This window comes from Carassius gibelio, chromosome A12, assembly GCF_023724105.1.
Source record: "Carassius gibelio isolate Cgi1373 ecotype wild population from Czech Republic chromosome A12, carGib1.2-hapl.c, whole genome shotgun sequence".
Lineage (NCBI taxonomy): Eukaryota > Metazoa > Chordata > Actinopteri > Cypriniformes > Cyprinidae > Carassius > Carassius gibelio.
Genome location: NC_068382.1, coordinates 24,643,213 through 24,665,842, shown reverse-complemented (window position 1 = coordinate 24,665,842; position 22,630 = coordinate 24,643,213). Strand labels below are relative to the sequence as shown.

General features: G+C 42.1%; 2 protein-coding genes across 2 annotated transcripts in view; both read right to left on the bottom strand.

Moving 5' to 3' along the window:
• Window positions 1-22,630, bottom strand: part of LOC128025534 (nidogen-1-like) — a 95,410-nt gene that overhangs the window by 10,253 nt on the left and 62,527 nt on the right. The gene's annotated exons all lie outside the window — the stretch shown is intronic.
• Window positions 1-22,630, bottom strand: part of LOC128025663 (uncharacterized) — a 44,003-nt gene that overhangs the window by 9,673 nt on the left and 11,700 nt on the right. The window contains 9 exon segments of the mRNA XM_052612146.1: window positions 5,737-6,129; window positions 6,561-6,705; window positions 6,820-6,915; window positions 7,076-7,354; window positions 7,459-7,586; window positions 8,012-8,392; window positions 8,518-8,946; window positions 17,951-17,977; window positions 21,568-21,979. Coding sequence (XP_052468106.1) covers window positions 5,737-6,129; window positions 6,561-6,705; window positions 6,820-6,915; window positions 7,076-7,354; window positions 7,459-7,586; window positions 8,012-8,392; window positions 8,518-8,946; window positions 17,951-17,977; window positions 21,568-21,979 — 2,290 coding nt within the window.

Below are 22,630 nucleotides of genomic sequence, written 5' to 3'. Positions count from 1 at the left end.
GCGACATCATGCAAATGTGGTTTTGTTTTGAAGGAGAAATTTTTTATTTTATTTTTTTGCTGGACTCGGTCGAGACCAACTAGAAGACTTGGCGAGTCCAATGGCCAAGTCCGAGACAAGTCCGAGTGCAAATTCAACGAGTCCGAGACAAGTCCGAGACGACAGAAAAATGTCTCGAGTCCGGACTCGAGTCCAAGACCGGACTCGAGTACTACAGCCCTAGTTGATTGTCTCGCTCCAGCTGATCCTCATCTCCACTCAGCTACAAATACTCACCCATCTCTCTGTCTGTTGTCAGATCCTCATTCATGTTACAGCTCCCCAAGTTGGATTACCGTCTCCCGTGTTCATGTTCTGGATTGTGTTCGTGTTGTCGTCTTCGTGTGAGTGTTCCGGTCTGTTCCTGGTTTCATCGATTGACCGTCTTCACATTCACCACCGACTTCACCATCCAGCACTTCTCACGCCACCGTAGACCTTCTTTCACCATTGCCTACATTCTGGACTCAGTTATCAATAAACTTCTTCTGATTGCCTGCATTTGCTTCCTCCTCTTTTACGAGCCATCACCATATCAGTACAGCTGAATAACAGTTGATCACTGAGACCGCCAGCGATTAATTGAACGAGCTGTATTAGAACTCAATAGAACTCAATTCAGTATCACGCAGTATGAGAGGCAGCTTTCTGTGCGCATGTCTTGGATGTGCGTGCAGGAGAGAAAACAGCATATGAGTCTCTTTGACTTGAATGGTTTAAAGTCATGTTAAAATACACACAAAGTAATCAAATTAAAAATTTTATGACTAGTAGCTCCGGGTAATCGTCACCAAGCTTCGTTGCTATTTCTGTCTAGGAATGAAATACTGTCTCTACATCTTTAAAGTCTGTCCGCGAGCGATCGTACAGGTGGGGATATATTTGTGCAGCTCAACTATTCGACAGTCCAGTGTATTCAGGAGATGTTGCTCTCCTTAATGACCTCCGCAGAATGAGGAGCGAACCAAGAAAAAAAATTGCGTGTCAAAGAAGGTGGGATTTCAGAACACATACACATCTATGCATAACTGCCATGAACCAATGGACTCTCAAAGGTGTTAAGGAGCCAAAGCGAAATCCCCCAAAAAGATCGCTTTGGTGAGCCTTTTCGAACTGCCAAAACAAACTCAAAACAGACTTCGTTTTGGCCTGATTTTGTTCGAAATGACGTCATATCAGTACGATCGATTTAGATTTAGATTTCATTTAAAGTATACCGGAGCCTTAATCCTCCTTGGTGTTTTTTTTAATATGACACAATCGCTGTGCTGTCCATCCTGATTAACAATTGACGTCCATTCATTCATCTTGAAAAATATCGGAGAGCTGGAAGACTGACAGTTGCTTCAATCTGTTTATGTGCCACCCTAGCTGTGCTTTCGTCCAAATCCCGTGGGCTGGGTGTCCTTGATTAACAGCCCCCAATCTGTTATTGACGCATCTGTCGTGACAGTCTCGTGGCAAAAACAGACCCCTATTCGAACTCCTTTCTGAAGAAATTTGGCAGACATCCAGGTCTTTATCGTCAGAGCACACCTCTGTGTCACCAGAATTGCTTGATGCGGATAACAACGGGATGAAATGCTTTGGCTTTTCGTCCACCACTGAAATGGATGCATGTGAAGCAAGCCTAATGGATTATAGAGGAGGCTGCTGCCATTAGACCCCAAAAGTCTCAGACAAAAACTCACCATCACTGTGCAGCCCGCTTTGAAATGGTGAAGACATGACATGAAAGACTGATTGCGTGGGGTGACAATCATGTCCTCATCACGTGAGAGTCCACATCTATCACCAATAAGGTTATCCACTTGGAGAGGATCAAACACTCTTTGGAGATTTATTAAAAACTTGAAAGTGTATTAATAAAAGACACACTGGTTGAGTGGAGCCCAAAGAACCAAGGTCTAACCAACTCGAAGAGAGAGAACAAAGCTGAGTATGTAACCCTTACCATACTGGATTTTAGAAAGTGCGCAAAGTGTTAGTGTGCGCCCTTACACTTACGTGGATTTTTAGTAAGTACACAGAGCTTAGTGTGTGTACTTTAGTACATAAATCCAGGCTGTTTAGATAATTCAGCACTAGATGTCGATGAGAGCGTGCTTGAGTCTGTGATAGTGCTACTACAGTAATCATATAGGCAATTTAGCACACGAACGCCCTGGAGCCACAATGGGGCCAGATCTGCATCCGTCCATGCATTAAAGGCCGTGGAGCCATTGCTAAACTGAAGAGAAGAAAACGGAATTGATAATCTTTGCCCTCTAAAGTGAATCTGAGGAACTTCCTGTGTCTTGATGATCTAAATTTAAAAGTATGCATGCTTCAGATGATTTCTGATTTTCAGATCAGATCATTTGGTTGAATCTGAGACAGAATAGATTTTACCATCAATATCTTGAATTTGCTCATCCTGAGTGCAAGATTCAAACGGCGTAAATCCAATATTGGTCGTAAGCCACCATGTTTTGTTTTTTTGCACACCAAAATATCGGCTGTAAAAACCTGACTCCATATGACAGGGATCTACTTCTATACCGCCTTTTCTCAGCAGAGATGACATTTCTTGTCACAGCGCTGCAGTTTCTTCTAAACACACGATCGTGGGAAGAATACCACAGAGGGGAGGCTGGCTTTTTCGAAACTGAAAGGTGTACCCTTAACAATCTGTGCGTAACACCCATTACGGAATGTAGGGCAAGCATTCCCATGCGGCCCGAAAAATCTTTAATGGTCTTTAATGGCCAAGCATCCATAAGCACAGGAAACGCATGTGTCAAGGTTGCTGCGTTTCATTGTATATAATCCTGAAGTTTGTTTACAGCAGGACTTATTCCAACAGGATGCCTATTGGGCCCCGCTGCTAGCGAGAAAGTGGCAGCTTTGTGGGCCATCATAAATGGGCCGTCTTTGCCAGACCATTGGACAGTCCCTCGAACTTTGAAGGCTGAAGTGTGCAGAGTGTCTGAGAGGCGCTTGGAGTGGGAGCTGGGTCCAACGCTGCTCGAAGCGCATTTGTGGCGAGACAGTCAGTGTTAGAGTTTTTTTTTTATTGATCTGGCTGCATCCGGTGAAGTTTGGCCAAAGGTGGCACTAAACAAGTCACCATGGAGTGTGGCAGCCGCCTGACCTGAAGCAGAGTAAAATTTTCCACCAAAATTATACATGACTCGACACACATTCGAAGGAAGGAGTGGGCGAAACTTCCAGGCCGCAGCCAAGTTTGGCTCGAGATGTTCGGCTAGTGTGTCATCCATCGGTGGCATCATTGTATAACCGCGGTCTGCCATGTCAGCAATGGTGGCGAAATCCATGGCTTTTGTGATGCTCGCTGAATAAGGCTGCTTCCAGGACCTAGAAACCTCTTGGTGAAGGTCCAGGAAAAAGGGCAGCGGCTTAAGAACATTGTTTGTTAAAAGCAATTCTGATTTATCGCACTCGAGTGGGGGAGACCGAGCAGAGAGGAAAAACTCCAGCGCATCACTGTCCTCATAGTCCAGACCGTACACGTCACCCCAAGCCACCGCCCCGTGCAGAAGCGTTATGGTGGGGGTTGGACGTGAGGGTGACCTGGAGAATATTTCTACTCCTGTGTGCAGAACTTAGCCACAGGCTATCACAGAGGGAACATGAAGATATGCTGCGAAGCATACCTCTCATGAGTGTCTCCTCCGTGATAAACATCTTACATAGCTCCGTACCTTTCATCCGTGAAGAGGAGTTGAACACTGCTCGTATAATTGTTTTTGAGAACGTGAGATGCTTTCCAAGGGTACAGAAAATTTGATTCCTGAAGAAAATGAAATCTAAGCGAAATAGCGCGCGACACACAGGTATACTATGCTTACGCATGTGTAGGGCAGTGCCAAGTGCTATTTGGCCAATAAGATTGGCAGGATTGTAGAGGGCTTCAGACATTCATCAAACCAAAGGGTATTCCCATACACCACCGCAGCATCGAAGGGACCTATGAAAGAAAACTGTGTCTTTCTATCAACCGAGTTTTCTGTTTACTTAAACTGCTGAGTGTTCTGGTAATATCAATGAAATCACCCAAATCAGGAGCTGTTAAAAATTTAAATGTAAAAAGAGTATAGCTCATTTAAATAAAAATAGATATAGGGTCTGTGTATCTTTTGGTCATTCGATTTTCTATTTATAAATGAATAAAGATAAATGAGAAACGGTTTGATTTTCGTTTTGTTAAAGAAACGGAAAACGAATATTTAGCTGGATTTTTCTTATTTTTGTTTGTGGGTAAAAAATTAGATTATGCTTTAATATTTGTTTGAATGTGTGGGCGGCGCTGAAACGCCCCTTTCATCCCTTCTGTACCGCACCGACAAGCGGCGACCGCCAGATCATTTAATTTTCACCAGGAGAGAAGCGGCAGACAGCAGAGTTTATTAATCCTGCCAATTCTTTGCTAGTGGTGCTTGCAAGCTTATATATATATATATATATATATACCAAACATAGCCTGTACCGAATATATATTTGACCAAACAGAAATTAATTTATTAAATGACATTTGAATTTTACTGTATGAGCTAAAATGACATGAAATATGCAGATTTTTAGCCTACTAATTTTATTCTATGCCTATTTAAGAAAAACCTCACAGGTAGCCTAACATGTTTTCATTTGCTATACAAACAACAGCAACTGAAGCTTTATCTTGTAGAGTGTAGTCTGCTGCACTTCTCCGATCGGCGGATCCCGATCCACAGCTTCCATCCCGATAACAGGGGAAAGAGCTTCAGCTCCGTCAGTTTGGGTTGTAAGGCACCCTAAATAACATGAAAACCTTACAAAACTCAATGAAACGTCAGAAATGAACCAGGCTCTTGCATCAGACGACATTCAGTTCAAAATTCTAAGTAGCCTATATAGCCTATAATTAAAACATTTAAAGTAGACTAATTATGGGGAAAACTTAACTTATTTTAATATAAATTTTATTATAAATGTGGGGTTGGGTTTTTCCCATTTTATTTTTTTAATGAATGGCCTAGAATAAAATAAGTGGGCAAAAAATTAGTAGTAGGCCTATATTTTATTCCATGTCGTTGTAGATCGTTTTCGGTTTCTTAAATAAAACGAAAAAACGAAAATCAAACCGTTTCTCATTTATCTTTATTCATTTATAAATAGAAAATCGAATGACCAAAAGATTCACGGACCATATATGTTAATGCTGATTCAAAATGGCAACATCAGTAAAGTCAAGTGCCGTTTGAATGCCTCGAATTTGAACAAATGAGTTTTGGTTGGTTTTGCACTAGAGACAGACACCAGGTCGTCCAGTTTCTCCATCAGCACATTAGTCTTTTTGTCTCTTTTGTACTTTTGGTGAAAAATGTATGTAATACTTAATAATTAATGTAAAAGTACCACAGTTTAACTATACTCAAGAAAGTATAAAATAAAAAATAAAAACGAAAAAATTTACTCAAGTATCTGTAATTAGTTACTTTCCACCCTCTGACACACACACAAAGAAAAAGAAAGAAAGAGAGGTTACATGATTTAATTCAAATGTAACTTACTCGAGGCATTGCTGGATCCAGTAATTATATTTGGACTTATGGTGGAAATCGGCCGTGAAATGGTGCTGACATCTGAGACAAGATTGAAGTGATTTTAAAACTTTTGAAAGACTTTGTAAAAAAACAGTGAAGAGACAAACCACATTACCTGTGCAGTATCCTGAACATATGCTTTGTGGTTTCACAAGTTCATAGACATAGTAATTTCCTGGACATGCTTTCACTCTGATGGGGTTTGTCTTGTAATAACAGCAGCCACCCCAATAATAATTACCACAGACCTCTCTAGTTACCACTCCATCCTCTATCTGAGGGTGAGTACCATTGAGCCACAGACTGATGTCTGTGTTACAGGTGCGTGTACTAACACAGGTCTCTGGCATCTGGATGTTCATTCCATTGGAGAAAAGCCTGTACCAGCCATTCCAGGAGAAAGATTCATCACAAACGTACACTCCACTTTCATTGTTGGCTCTCCAGGGACGATCCAGAGATGTGTAGTTGTAGCAGGGATCACTGCTGATGTTGCTGAAAACAACTGTCATGGAGATTGGGAAATACTGAGAACCATTATATAGTCTTCTAAAATTCAAATTTGTAATTTGATAAAGTTCACTTATTTATAATATTTATACTATGCTCATATTTATGCTCATTTGAATTGTAACATTAATATACAGTGTATCAATGATCAGTAACAGAAAGTCACAAATGTGAAATCTAAAGTCGGAATCATAAAAAATAAGGTCTGAGATATAAAAATTGCTTAATGAGTTTATCTTGTTCTGTCTGATGTGTGTCAGGTCTAAAAATGAGGGAAGTCTAATTCGAATTCCAACAACATTGTCTAAAGGAAAAATAACAGGAACATCTAAAATACTAATTTGTATTTGTTGAAACTAACCATACAAACATTATATGGGATTACATGAAATTTATCAAAACATAATCTATAAATAAGATTTTTACTGTTTCCTGGTCCACCGTCCACCCTGAAGACCCATCGACCGGGAACATCAACATTACTGGAGTTCCTGAGGTTTGAGATGAAGCTGCCATTGATCGATCCAGGAATCACAAAGTAGTGTGTGGAGTTTATCGTGTCATAACCAGCCTGAAAGTGTGTAAAACATTATTCATATAAACAATATTTATAGAGAACATGAACTTTTATACAGTAGTGAATATTAACATTTTGCTCTCAATACAGAAAACAAGTTTCTTTCACCTGCACTGGATGTCCTGTTACAGCAATGTCACCATAATTCATCAGAATAAATGAAAAATTACGGCCTGAAATTAAAACCACTTGAAACAATGTTTCCTGCAAAAATTAAAAGATAAAATTACTTTAAACTTAGCAATTTATTATTGTTTCCTTGGTTACTGTCTTTAAGGTCCACTGTATTAATTTGGGCTAGAATTCAGAAAATGAATCACAGTGAAGCGAAAACAGTCACATTTCAGAAGAACATCAATCTTACTGTGTTGGTTAAGTTGAAGTAAGCGACTTTATCCCATGTTGCAACAAAGACCCAAGAGGCGGTGAAGTTCAGATTTTGGAAATGTGTGTTTATATCCCGAGTGGCCCGTGTGAGAACATTTCCACTGGTGAACTGTTGATATGAAACTACACCTCTCTGACGGTTGTCAAGATTAGTCCAGAGACCTGCAATTATATCTTGGCTTCCTCTAGCGGGGAATGAGTAGGGGACAAATGCTAATGAAGACTGGTTGAATGTGAGGTGTCCATTATTATTAACCTGCAACATGAGAGAGATTATCAAAATCACTGATTACAGATGAGTTTATAAAGCATTACCCACTCACATTAAGACTCAGAATCAAGATGGAGTCAAATTCTTACATAAATCTGCTGATATGTGCGGCCAAAGAACAGAAATGGACTCAACAGCTGAATAACTGAGGAGCTTCCATCATCAACAGCAGCATTTATTGTGTCTCCAGCTGCTGAGCCGAATGGATAAAATATTTCTGGTGCCGCCAAGAGAAAAAACAAATCTGACATTATTTCTCACAGATTAATGGGGCTCATGTTTGAATCTGGCTGTGATTAGTATCAAAATAACGATGACCTCTGGTGGCCGACTCATGCGGATGTTACATAGTAAAAGAACACAATTGAAAATGGAAAAATGTTATGAAATACAAGTATTTCTGCAAATCTATAATTATTATTATTTTTCTTAGTTTTGAAAATCATAAATAAATTACCCCACAAGGTCAAAATGACTGCTATTACTATCCTTGTAGGGACATTTGGTCCCCATAAAATAATGAATACCAGGACCACAACAACACATGCATTTCCTGCCTCTGATTGTTGAGGTCTGGGATCAGTTTGAGGTTAGTAAGTTATTATAGTAGTATTATTTATATACATACGATTCAATACTCACCTACACAGTAAGCACCACAAAACATTGGCTTGACAAACTCATAAACATAGTAATTTCCAGGACAGGCTTTGACTCTTATAGGGTGGGATCTGGAAGCACAGCAGCCACCCTCTGAGAAACAGACCTGACGGAGGACCACTCCATCTTCCAGCTGTGGGTGAGGGCCGTTGAGTGACAGTGGGTAATGAGTACCACACATGCCATGATTAACACATGATTCTGTCATCTGAGTATTTTGACCATTGTAGAACATCCTGTACCAGCCATTCCACTCCACATTATAATCACACATGCCAATGTTAGAATGGCCAGTGGCTCTCCAAGGCTCATCCAGACTGGTGTAGTTATAGCAGGGATCAACACTTGGGGTGGCTAACAATACTGTTATAAAAAAGCAGAAAGAGAGCATTACATACTACATATTAAATCTATTCAACATAAGAATATGAATACAAATCAGTACAATTTGTGATAAACATGTCAAATAAAAAGGTAAATGAACATACCTGCACAATATACAGGATCTGGGATTGAAAGAGTTGGTCTGGTTAATTTGTAGACGTAATAATTTCCAGGACAAGCTTTAACTTGGATTGGTTCAGATCTGTAGTAACTGCACTGATAGCGAGAGCCGTAAACTTCACGAGTAACAACTCCATCTTCCAGACGAGGATGAGAGCCACCAAGATACAGAGAACTAAAACCTCCACATGTCATGTAATAAAAACACCACTCAGGCATCTGAGCACTTGCTCCATTAATGAAGAGTCGATACCAGCCGTCCCATTCTACACGAGTGTCATCAAGTCCATTTGAAAAAGACCAGTAATTGAGTGTGCTTCTCCGGTAGTTGTCGAGTATGTTGTAGTTACTGCACGGGTCATAATCTGTGTTAGTGAGAGACCAAAACAGACCCGTTATATTTCAATGAGCAACTTCACAAGTGTAAATCTGAACTAATCAAACACATTAACAAACATGAGATTTAAATGTTATTGCCAATATACTGTACATACATACATACATACATCAGTGGTGGAAAGAGTACTGAAAAACTTTACTTAAGTACAAGCTACTTAAGGTAGAGTTTACAAGTGAACGTACTGACAAATAATATAACTCAAGTAAGAGTAAATAAGTATCTTGCTGAAGGACTACTGAAGTATTTGCATTACAAAGTAAATTATTTTTATTTTTCTATTTTTTCCCAAAATGAGGCGATTTGAGCATTATGGAGAATAAAACACTCTCTTCACAAGTGAAACATAGATATAGACATATTAAACTTCTGACTTTCCTGGAAATCCCTTAAATGGACAAATGCATCAGATATCTGTCACGGTAGGAAATCCATTGTTTTCTCCGTGTCATGTTTTGCGTTTGTATTTGTACTCTCGTAGTCTCCATGTGCTCGTTTGGTTGATAGTTGTCACCTGTGTGTTGATTGTCTCGCTCCAGCTGATCCTCATCTCCACTCAGCTACAAATACTCACCCATCTCTCTGTCTGTTGTCAGATCCTCATTCATGTTACAGCTCCCCAAGTTGGATTACCGTCTCCCGTGTTCGTGTTCTGGATTGTGTTCGTGTTGTCGTATTCGTGTGAGTGTTCCGGTCTGTTCCTGGTTTCATCCATTGACCGTCTTCACAATCACCACCGATTTCACCATCCAGCACTTCTCACGCCACCGTAGACCTTCTTTCACCATTGCCTACATTCTGGACTCAGTTATCAATAAACTTCTTCTGATTGCCTGCATTTGCTTCCTCCTCTTTTACGAGCCAATACAGTAGGATCTGACCATCATGGAAGCAGCAGGCGATCGCTCCCCATCTCATCTGGAGGAGTTTCTGCAGAGAGCCGTTGGTCGTATGGATCGCCAAGACAAGGCGATAGATGAGATGGGTCGAGCTTTCCAAGCAATGGTGACGAAGGTGTCCGAGCTCGCTCTCCAGGCTCAACAACAACAACAACCGCCACCCGCTGCGCCTCCCACGCCACCCACACCGCCGATCGTCTCCGGGGGGATTTCCCAGTCCGAACCACGCCTCCCCATCCCTGAGAAATATGCGGGTGAGCCTAAGTTTTGTCGCTCATTTCTGTCTCATTGTTCTCTGCACTTCGCCCTGCAGCCCCGCACGTTTAACACCGAGGAAATGAAGGTGGCATTCGTCTTGTCACTACTGACGGGGAGGGCTGCCCTCTGGGGGACGGCGGTGTGGGAGAACCAAGACAGCTGCTGTGCCTCGTTCCACGCCCTTTCCGAGGAAATGAGACGGGTCTTCGACCGCTCCGTCGCCGGGAGGGAGGCGGCTAGACTTCTCACGGACCTACGTCAGGAAGACAGGTCCGTATCAGACTATTCTATTGAGTTCCGCACCCTGGCGGCGGAGTGTAAGTGGAACGAAGAGGCGCAGTGCGATCACTTCCTGCATGGGTTGGCTGACCGCATCCAACAGGAGATCCGCGCCGTTGAGCTCCCCACTTCTCTCAATGGCCTGATTGACCTCACCATCAGAGTAGACAACCGACTCGACCAAGCCGCCAGACGGAGGGGGAGAGCAGTTCTCGCGACCAGAACGGAGGCTCAGCGTCAGCGCTCAGAGGTTGCGGTCAGCCCACCTGGAGATCTTGAACCCATGCAGGTGGGGCGAGCTCGGCTCTCCCGGGAGGAGAGGATCAGGCGGAGATCCCTGGGACTGTGTTTATACTGCGGCAGCCAAGAACATCACATCCAGTGCTGTCCGGTAAAAGACCAAGCCCAATAGTAAAACGGAGGCTACTATCGGGTGGGATCTCTGCCAGGAAGACCTCATCTACATCGACACTCCTTCCGGTGAGTCTACGGTGGTCCACCCACGCACTCGATCATCACGCTTTGTTGGATTCTGGGGCCGAGGGTAGTTTCATGGACTTTAAGTTTGCTAGGAAGCACAACATTCCTCTCACCTCCCTCAAACACCCCATTGCACCTTTTGCACTCAACGGACACAGACTGCCAGTCAACGGACACAGACTGTGCCATGGTCACAGACCACTTTACCTGTTTCTCTCATCACATCTGGCAACCATACGGAGGAGATTTCATTTTTCATCACAGACTCACCTCAATCTCCCATTGTTCTTGGTCACACCTGGCTCCAGAAACACAACCCCAGGATCGATTGGCGCCTAGGATCTGTGGTTAGCTGGAGCAAGGAGTGTCATTTGTCTTGTCTTTTGTCTGCTGGTGTTAATGTTTCTGAGTCTGTGTTTCAGGGGGAAGCAGTGGATTTGGCTAACGTGCCCGCGGAGTACCACGACCTGAAGGAGGTGTTCAGTAAGTCTCGTGCTGATTCTCTTCCTCCTCATCGTCCCTATGACGATAGAGTTAATTCCAGGTACTTCTCCGCCTAAGGGCAAGTTATATTCTTTGTCTATTCCAGAGACGGCGGCCATGGAGAAATATATATCCAGTTCTCTAGCAACGGGGTTCATCCGCCCTTCTTCTTCTCCAGCGGGGGCGGGGTTCTTTTTTGTGGGAAAGAAGGACGGATCCTTGCGACCTTGCATTGACTACCGAGGGCTGAACAACATAACGGTAAAGAATACCTATCGTTTGCCACTTATGTCTTCAGCTTTTGAGAGGTTGCAGGGAGCGTCCGTTTTAACTAAATTGGACTTCCGTAATGCTTATCATTTGGTCCTCATCAGGGAGGGGGGTGAGTGGAAGACTGCCTTTAACACCCCTAGAGGCCATTTTGAGTACTGCGTTATGCCTTTCGGGCTAACGAACTCGCCGGCAGTCTTCCAAGCACTCGTTAATGACGTGTTGCGAGACATGGTCGATCTGTTCATATATGTTTACCTGGATGACATATTGATTTTTTCTTCATCTCTCCAGGAACACGTGCAACACGTACGACGAGTGCTTCTGCGGTTGCTAGAGAATGGATTGTTTGTCAGGGTGGAGAAATGCGTTTTTCATGCACAGTCTGTTTCTTTTCTAGGACACATCATTTCGACTGAGGGTGTTCGCATGGATCCTGAGAAGGTTAAGGCTGTGGTAAATTGGCCATCCCCAGAGGTCTCGCAAGGCCCTGCAGAGATTTCTGGGGTTCGCCAATTTTTACCGGCGTTTCATTCGCAATTTCAGCCAACTAGCCGCTCCTCTGACCGCCTTGACCTTTCCGATCTCACCGAACCGATTGTTTGTGCCGGAGGGGTTACGGTCAGACGTTCTCCAGTGGGGTCATTGTTCCAGTGTTGCTTGTCACCCAGGGGTTAGTAGAACTAGGTTTTTAGTCAAGAAACGATTTTGGTGGCCTGGTATGGCTCGTGACGTCCACGACTTCGTCTTGGCTTGTTCAGTTTGCGCTATTGGTAAGACTTCCAATCGACCTCCAGATGGGTTACTCTTACCGCTGTCTGTCCCTTCGAGACCCTGGTCCCACATTTCGCTAGATTTCATTACCGCCCTCCCGCCCTCTAAGGGCAATACGGTGATTTTAACCGTAGTGGACCGGTTCTCGAAGGCGACTCATTTTATTCCCTTGCCCAAATTACCATCAGCCAAGGAAACAGCGGTAGCTGTCATTGACCACGTCTTCCGTATACATGGCCTTCCGACAGACGTGGTTTCTGACAGGGGTCCCCAATTTGTGTCCAAATTTTGGCGAGAATTCTGTAAATTGTTAGGAGCGACTGTTAGTCTTTCTTCCGGGTTCCATCCCCAGAGCAATGGTCAAACCGAGCGAGCAAATCAGGATGTCGAAAGGGTTTTGCGATGTTTGGCTTCCAATAATCCTTCGTCCTGGTGTCAGCAACTCTCTATTGTGGAGTACGCACACAATTCTTTGCCAGTGTCATCTACGGGCATGTCTCCATTTAAGTGTAGTTTAGGGTACCAACCACCTAATTTTGTCAGTACGGAATCCGAGGTTTCGGTCCCCTCCGCACACGCACTAGTCCAGAGGTGTCACCGCACCTGGACCAGAGCTCGCAGAGCTCTGCTCCAGGCTAGGTCACGCACCAAGGCTAAGGCCGATCGCCACCGGTCGAAGCCTCCCCGTTACGTCGTCGGTCAAAGAGTGTGGCTTTAAACCCTGAATATTCCTATGCGTTCCGTTTCGAATAAGCTTGCTCCCAAATTTATTGGCCCGTTTTCTGTTACCAAAATCATTAATCCGGTAACAGTGCGTCTTAGCCTTCCTCCGGCGTACAGGAGGGTTCATCCCGTGTTCCATGTGTCCAAAATTAAACCGGTGATTTTTTCCCGTCTTAACCCGCCTGCCCCGGTTCCCCCCCCGCCTCGTATCATTAATGGGGAAACCACATATTTGGTTAATCGTATTCTGGACTCTAGATGGAGGGGACGCAGATTTCAGTACTTGGTGGATTGGGAAGGTTACGGTCCGGAGGAGAGAAGGTGGGTTCCTAGGGGAGGGGGTACTGTCACGGTAGGAAATCCATTGTTTTCTCCGTGTCATGTTTTGCGTTTGTATTTGTACTCTCGTAGTCTCCATGTGCTCGTTTGGTTGATTGTTGTCACCTGTGTGTTGATTGTAGAGCTGTAGTCAAGTCCGGCTTTGTCGAGTCCAAGTCAAGTCCAAGTCCAGGACTAGTCGAGACCGAGTCAAGACCGAGTCCAAAGAGGTTCGAGTCCAAGTCAAGTCCAAGTCCAAAAGTTTCAAGTCCAAGTCCAAGACCGAGTCCAAATGAAAGAAAAAAGGGTCCTTTTCAAGACCACATACTTAACTACTGATAATGTTTGTGATGCGAGAGAAAGCATATCTCCTATTCTAAGAAAATCATTTTACATTATTATTTGTAATGATCAAAAACCATGTGCTAAGTAACAACTCTGTAGGACAGGGGTCTCCAAACTACATCCTGGATGCCCAATGTCCTGAAAAGTTTAGCTCCAACTGGCCTTAAAACACCTGGAAGATTAGTGTGTATACACCCCCATGGCCCCCACCCATGAAAATATCCAGGTAAAAAATATATATTTCAGATTCATACTTTTCAAGGGCCCTCTCTTCCTTTGGGGCCTTGCTAATGAGTGGTTTTACCCCCAGTCCGACCCTGGGAGCTAAACTTGGATAAACAAACAAAGTTTGGAACTGTAAGGTCAAATAATTTTTATGTACTTTATTTTTTGTTGACATTATATCTGTGGTCAAAAATGTATATGACTATGCCTAATTGGCACAGTGCACAGACACACGCAAAGCTCGGGATATGACAAATGCACGCAGCAAGGCTAGAATGGATACGTTTGGCTCTACTGGACATGTGCACATAAATACAGCGACATTTTTGTCATACTGTGCTAGTGCTTGCATAGACTAGTCGAGCACTGTCGGAAACAATCGACTACTCCAGCATGCATTAACCATAATGCATACAAAGTGTTGGCAAGTACGACGTGAATTTTAGAATTACAATATTGCGTGGAGCTGTTACTATATGACCTTATCTATGTTGCATGTTAAAAAATATGTAATGTAATAATTAGGGTTGTGCCTGAAGCCGAATACCTTATTCGGAATGGCACGGATAATGGCTTAAAAACGAATAACGCTCAAGGAATAATTCTGCCTGAATACTCGGCTAAAGCTGACAGAGTCTGGTGTTTGCTAGATAACAGGTGAGCCAGGGGATCAGCGCCAGAAGTGAATGAATGTAAACTTTATGAGTGAAAAGAGCGCAAATCAAACACCGCATTGTTGTCTCCTCCCTGTTTATCTCTCAGAAATCAGAGCGTTGCAAGAGTAATTTTACCTATAATAATACATCATAGCTACACGTTATATTATTTGTATATATTTAAAAGGCAAATATTGAAAGCTTAGGCTACCATATGATACGAATGAATGGAATAAGCACAGCGCACTCACCAATCAAACAGCTGCATTGTGCGTCTCAGTCTCTCAAAAACCAAATCAGTTCTCTCTCAAGAGTAGGCTAATAATCAGCTTCGATACGGATACATTGTCTACTTGTCCTACATGTTTGCATACACATCTGTTTAGTGAAGTTAATTAACATTAAGACTCGCTCAAAGTGTTCTGCGTAATGAGAATGTGTGCATTGAATGGATTCAGTCATGTTCAAATGATCACTAAACGTTTGTCATGACATCTCTCTGCTTGCATGATAAATATTATTTTAGAAATTAATAATTATTTCAGTTTAACACGACATACTTGTTCAGTGATAACTACGAAAAAATATATAAAAAGTAATAACAGTCTTATCAAGTAACTGAACGATGTTGTATCCGAATGCAGATAGGAAAAATTTTGTGATTGTTACAGATACAAATACTGGCTGTTACATGAAAATGTAAATATGTAATGTCATATATAAAGTTTTTAAAATTTACATATGTAATTGTTGCATAAGGCTATACATTAATACGCGTTTATTGATAAAAAAAAGGCTATCTAGGTGTAGACGTAAATAAAACACAATCTAACAGGTAGAAAATTAAATTAGAAACATCTAAACTTTTCAGGTCGCAGTAAGTGCACCGCTGGTCATGCACATCCTTTCCCGGAACAATACTGAAAGCTAAGGCAAGATGGAGAAACAGATGATCATAGTTGTACAAGGATAGCCATTTTTTAAATGAATCTATTAGCAGAGCTACTGCAAGTGATTTTAAGTGCTGGAATTCCATTTATTCTTTGCTGAAACTTCTGCGTCATCATGGAGAGCGGGTCATGGTTGCCCAGCAACAGCAGACGCCACTGGAGTGTGAGCGCAGATTACAGAGTGCTTTGGAAATAAGGAGAGCGGTGCGCCTAGCGCTTTCCACACGTTTTCAGTCGCGACATCATGCAAATGTGGTTTTGTTTTGAAGGAGAAATTTTTTATTTTATTTTTTTGCTGGACTCGGTCGAGACCAACTAGAAGACTTGGCGAGTCCAATGGCCAAGTCCGAGACAAGTCCGAGTGCAAATTCAACGAGTCCGAGACAAGTCCGAGACGACAGAAAAATGTCTTGAGTCCGGACTCGAGTCCAAGACCGGACTCGAGTACTACAGCCCTAGTTGATTGTCTCGCTCCAGCTGATCCTCATCTCCACTCAGCTACAAATACTCAGCCATCTCTCTGTCTGTTGTCAGATCCTCATTCATGTTACAGCTCCCCAAGTTGGATTACCGTCTCCCGTGTTCATGTTCTGGATTGTGTTCGTGTTGTCGTCTTCGTGTGAGTGTTCCGGTCTGTTCCTGGTTTCATCGATTGACCGTCTTCACATTCACCACCGACTTCACCATCCAGCACTTCTCACGCCACCGTAGACCTTCTTTCACCATTGCCTACATTCTGGACTCAGTTATCAATAAACTTCTTCTGATTGCCTGCATTTGCTTCCTCCTCTTTTACGAGCCATCACAATATCAGTACAGCTGAATAACAGTTGATCACTGAGACCGCCAGCGATTAATTGAACGAGCTGTATTAGAACTCAATAGAACTCAATTCAGTATCACGCAGTATGAGAGGCAGCTTTCTGTGCGCATGTCTTGGATGTGCGTGCAGGAGAGAAAACAGCATATGAGTCTCTTTGACTTGAATGGTTTAAAGTCATGTTAAAATACACACAAAGTAATCAAATTAAAAATTTTATGACTAGTAGCTCCGGGTAATCGTCACCAAGCTTCGTTGCTATTTCTGTCTAGGAATGAAATACTGTCTCTACATCTTTAAAGTCTGTCCGCGAGCGATCGTACAGGTGGGGATATATTTGTGCAGCTCAACTATTCGACAGTCCAGTGTATTCAGGAGATGTTGCTCTCCTTAATGACCTCCGCAGAATGAGGAGCGAACCAAGAAAAAAAATTGCGTGTCAAAGAAGGTGGGATTTCAGAACACATACACATCTATGCATAACTGCCATGAACCAATGGACTCTCAAAGGTGTTAAGGAGCCAAAGCGAAATCCCCCAAAAAGATCGCTTTGGTGAGCCTTTTCGAACTGCCAAAACAAACTCAAAACAGACTTCGTTTTGGCCTGATTTTGTTCGAAATGACGTCATATCAGTACGATCGATTTAGATTTAGATTTCATTTAAAGTATACCGGAGCCTTAATCCTCCTTGGTGTTTTTTTTAATATGACACAATCGCTGTGCTGTCCATCCTGATTAACAATTGACGTCCATTCATTCATCTTGAAAAATATCGGAGAGCTGGAAGACTGACAGTTGCTTCAATCTGTTTATGTGCCACCCTAGCTGTGCTTTCGTCCAAATCCCGTGGGCTGGGTGTCCTTGATTAACAGCCCCCAATCTGTTATTGACGCATCTGTCGTGACAGTCTCGTGGCAAAAACAGACCCCTATTCGAACTCCTTTCTGAAGAAATTTGGCAGACATCCAGGTCTTTATCGTCAGAGCACACCTCTGTGTCACCAGAATTGCTTGATGCGGATAACAACGGGATGAAATGCTTTGGCTTTTCGTCCACCACTGAAATGGATGCATGTGAAGCAAGCCTAATGGATTATAGAGGAGGCTGCTGCCATTAGACCCCAAAAGTCTCAGACAAAAACTCACCATCACTGTGCAGCCCGCTTTGAAATGGTGAAGACATGACATGAAAGACTGATTGCGTGGGGTGACAATCATGTCCTCATCACGTGAGAGTCCACATCTATCACCAATAAGGTTATCCACTTGGAGAGGATCAAACACTCTTTGGAGATTTATTAAAAACTTGAAAGTGTATTAATAAAAGACACACTGGTTGAGTGGAGCCCAAAGAACCAAGGTCTAACCAACTCGAAGAGAGAGAACAAAGCTGAGTATGTAACCCTTACCATACTGGATTTTAGAAAGTGCGCAAAGTGTTAGTGTGCGCCCTTACACTTACGTGGATTTTTAGTAAGTACACAGAGCTTAGTGTGTGTACTTTAGTACATAAATCCAGGCTGTTTAGATAATTCAGCACTAGATGTCGATGAGAGCGTGCTTGAGTCTGTGATAGTGCTACTACAGTAATCATATAGGCAATTTAGCACACGAACGCCCTGGAGCCACAATGGGGCCAGATCTGCATCCGTCCATGCATTAAAGGCCGTGGAGCCATTGCTAAACTGAAGAGAAGAAAACGGAATTGATAATCTTTGCCCTCTAAAGTGAATCTGAGGAACTTCCTGTGTCTTGATGATCTAAATTTAAAAGTATGCATGCTTCAGATGATTTCTGATTTTCAGATCAGATCATTTGGTTGAATCTGAGACAGAATAGATTTTACCATCAATATCTTGAATTTGCTCATCCTGAGTGCAAGATTCAAACGGCGTAAATCCAATATTGGTCGTAAGCCACCATGTTTTGTTTTTTTGCACACCAAAATATCGGCTGTAAAAACCTGACTCCATATGACAGGGATCTACTTCTATACCGCCTTTTCTCAGCAGAGATGACATTTCTTGTCACAGCGCTGCAGTTTCTTCTAAACACACGATCGTGGGAAGAATACCACAGAGGGGAGGCTGGCTTTTTCGAAACTGAAAGGTGTACCCTTAACAATCTGTGCGTAACACCCATTACGGAATGTAGGGCAAGCATTCCCATGCGGCCCGAAAAATCTTTAATGGTCTTTAATGGCCAAGCATCCATAAGCACAGGAAACGCATGTGTCAAGGTTGCTGCGTTTCATTGTATATAATCCTGAAGTTTGTTTACAGCAGGACTTATTCCAACAGGATGCCTATTGGGCCCCGCTGCTAGCGAGAAAGTGGCAGCTTTGTGGGCCATCATAAATGGGCCGTCTTTGCCAGACCATTGGACAGTCCCTCGAACTTTGAAGGCTGAAGTGTGCAGAGTGTCTGAGAGGCGCTTGGAGTGGGAGCTGGGTCCAACGCTGCTCGAAGCGCATTTGTGGTGAGACAGTCAGTGTTAGAGTTTTTTTTTTATTGATCTGGCTGCATCCGGTGAAGTTGGGCCAAAGGTGGCACTAAACAAGTCACCATGGAGCGTGGCAGCCGCCTGACCTGAAGCAGAGTAAAATTTTCCACCAAAATTATACATGACTCGACACACATTCGAAGGAAGGAGTGGGCGAAACTTCCAGGCTGCAGCCAAGTTTGGCTCGAGATGTTTGGCTAGTGTGTCATCCATCGGTGGCATCATTGTATAACCGCGGTCTGCCATGTCAGCAATGGTGGCGAAATCCATGGCTTTTGTGATGCTCGCTGAATAAGGCTGCTTCCAGGACCTAGAAATCTCTTGGTGAATGTCCAGGAAAAAGGGCAGCGGCTTAAGAACATTGTTTGTTAAAAGCAATTCTGATTTATCGCACTCGAGTGGGGGAGACCGAGCAGAGAGGAAAAACTCCAGCGCATCACTGTCCTCATAGTCCAGACCGTACACGTCACCCCAAGCCACCGCCCCGTGCAGAAGCGTTATGGTGGGGGTTGGACGTGAGGGTGACCTGGAGAATATTTCTACTCCTGTGTGCAGAACTTAGCCACAGGCTATCACAGAGGGAACATGAAGATATGCTGCGAAGCGTACCTCTCATGAGTGTCTCCTCCGTGATAAACATCTTACATAGCTCCGTACCTTTCATCCGTGAAGAGGAGTTGAACACTGCTCGTATAATTGTTTTTGAGAACGTGAGATGCTTTCCAAGGGTACAGAAAATTTGATTCCTGAAGAAAATGAAATCTAAGCGAAATAGCGCGCGACACACAGGTATACTATGCTTACGCATGTGTAGGGCAGTGCCAAGTGCTATTTGGCCAATAAGATTGGCAGGATTGTAGAGGGCTTCAGACATTCATCAAACCAAAGGGTATTCCCATACAGTGACATCACCGCAGCATCGAAGTGCCTATGAAAGAAAACTGTGTCTTTCTATCAACCGAGTTTTCTGTTTACTTAAACTGCTGAGTGTTCTGGTAATATCAATGAAATCACCCAAATCAGGAGCTGTTAAAAATTTAAATGTAAAAAGAGTATAGCTCATTTAAATAAAAATATATATAGGGTCTGTGTATCTTTTGGTCATTCGATTTTCTATTTATAAATGAATAAAGATAAATGAGAAACGGTTTGATTTTCGTTTTGTTTAAGAAACGGAAAACGAAAATTTAGCTGGATTTTTCTTATTTTTGTTTGTGGGTAAAAAATGAGATTATGCTTTAATATTTGTTTGAATGTGTGGGCGGCGCTGAAACGCCCCTTTCATCCCTTCTGTACCGCACCGACAAGCGGCGACCGCCAGATCATTTAATTTTCACCAGGAGAGAAGCGGCAGACAGCAGAGTTTATTAATCCTGCCAATTCTTTGCTAGTGGTGCTTGCAAGCTTATATATATATATATATATACCAAACATAGCCTATACCAAATATATATTTGACCAAACAGAAATTAATTTATTAAATGACATTTGAATTTTACTGTATGAGCTAAAATGACATGAAATATGCAGATTTTTAGCCTACTAATTTTATTCTATGCCTATTTAAGAAAAACCTCACAGGTAGCCTAACATGTTTTCATTTGCTATACAAACAACAGCAACTGAAGCTTTATCTTGTAGAGTGTAGTCTGCTGCACTTCTCCGATCGGCGGATCCCGATCCACAGCTTCCATCCCGATAACAGGGGAAAGAGCTTCAGCTCCGTCAGTTTGGGTTGTAAGGCACCCTAAATAACATGAAAACCTTACAAAACTCAATGAAACGTCAGAAATGAACCAGGCTCTTGCATCAGACGACATTCAGTTCAAAATTCTAAGTAGCCTATATAGCCTATAATTAAAACATTTAAAGTAGACTAATTATGGGGAAAACTTAACTTATTTTAATATAAATTTTATTATAAATGTGGGGTTGGGTTTTTCCCATTTTATTTTTTTAATGAATGGCCTAGAATAAAATAAGTGGGCAAAAAATTAGTAGTAGGCCTATATTTTATTCCATGTCGTTGTAGATCGTTTTCGGTTTCTTAAATAAAACGAAAAAACGAAAATCAAACCGTTTCTCATTTATCTTTATTCATTTATAAATAGAAAATCGAATGACCAAAAGATTCACGGACCATATATGTTAATGCTGATTCAAAATGGCAACATCAGTAAAGTCAAGTGCCGTTTGAATGCCTCGAATTTGAACAAATGAGTTTTGGTTGGTTTTGCACTAGAGACAGACACCAGGTCGTCCAGTTTCTCCATCAGCACATTAGTCTTTTTTGTCTCTTTTGTACTTTTGGTGAAAAATGTATGTAATACTTAATAATTAATGTAAAAGTACCACAGTTTAACTATACTCAAGAAAGTATAAAATAAAAAATAAAAACGAAAAAATTTACTCAAGTATCTGTAATTAGTTACTTTCCACCCTCTGACACACACACAAAGAAAAAGAAAGAAAGAGAGGTTACATGATTTAATTCAAATGTAACTTACTCGAGGCATTGCTGGATCCAGTAATTATATTTGGACTTATGGTGGAAATCGGCCGTGAAATGGTGCTGACATCTGAGACAAGATTGAAGTGATTTTAAAACTTTTGAAAGACTTTGTTAAAAAACAGTGAAGAGACAAACCACATTACCTGTGCAGTATCCTGAACATATGCTTTGTGGTTTCACAAGTTCATAGACATAGTAATTTCCTGGACATGCTTTCACTCTGATGGGGTTTGTCTTGTAATAACAGCAGCCACCCCAATAATAATTACCACAGACTTCTCTAGTCACCACTCCATCCTCTATCTGAGGGTGAGTACCATTGAGCCACAGACTGATGTCTGTGTTACAGGTGCGTGTACTAACACAGGTCTCTGGCATCTGGATGTTCATTCCATTGTAGAAAAGCCTGTACCAGCCATTCCAGGAGAAAGATTCATCACAAACGTACACTCCACTTTCATTGTTGGCTCTCCAGGGACGATCCAGAGATGTGTAGTTGTAGCAGGGATCACTGCTGATGTTGCTGAAAACAACTGTCATGGAGATTGGGAAATACTGAGAACCATTATATAGTCCTCTAAAATTCAAATTTGTAATTTGATAAAGTTCACTTATTTATAATATTTATACTATGCTCATATTTATGCTCATTTGAATTGTAACATTAATATACAGTGTATCAATGATCAGTAACAGAAAGTCACAAATGTGAAATCTAAAGTCGGAATCATACAAAATAAGGTCTGAGATATAAAAATTGCTTAATGAGTTTATCTTGTTCTGTCTGATGTGTGTCAGGTCTAAAAATGAGGGAAGTCTAATTCGAATTCCAACAACATTGTCTAAAGGAAAAATAACAGGAACATCTAAAATACTAATTTGTATTTGTTGAAACTAACCATACAAACATTATATGGGATTACATGAAATTTATCAAAACATAATCTATAAATAAGATTTTTACTGTTTCCTGGTCCACCGTCCACCCTGAAGACCCATCGACCGGGAACATCAACATTACTGGAGTTCCTGAGGTTTGAGATGAAGCTGCCATTGATTGATCCAGGAATCACAAAGTAGTGTGTGGAGTTTATCGTGTCATAACCAGCCTGAAAGTGTGTAAACATTATTCATATAAACAGTATATATAGAGAACATGAACTTTTATACAGTAGTGAATATTAAAATGTTGTTCTCAATACAGAA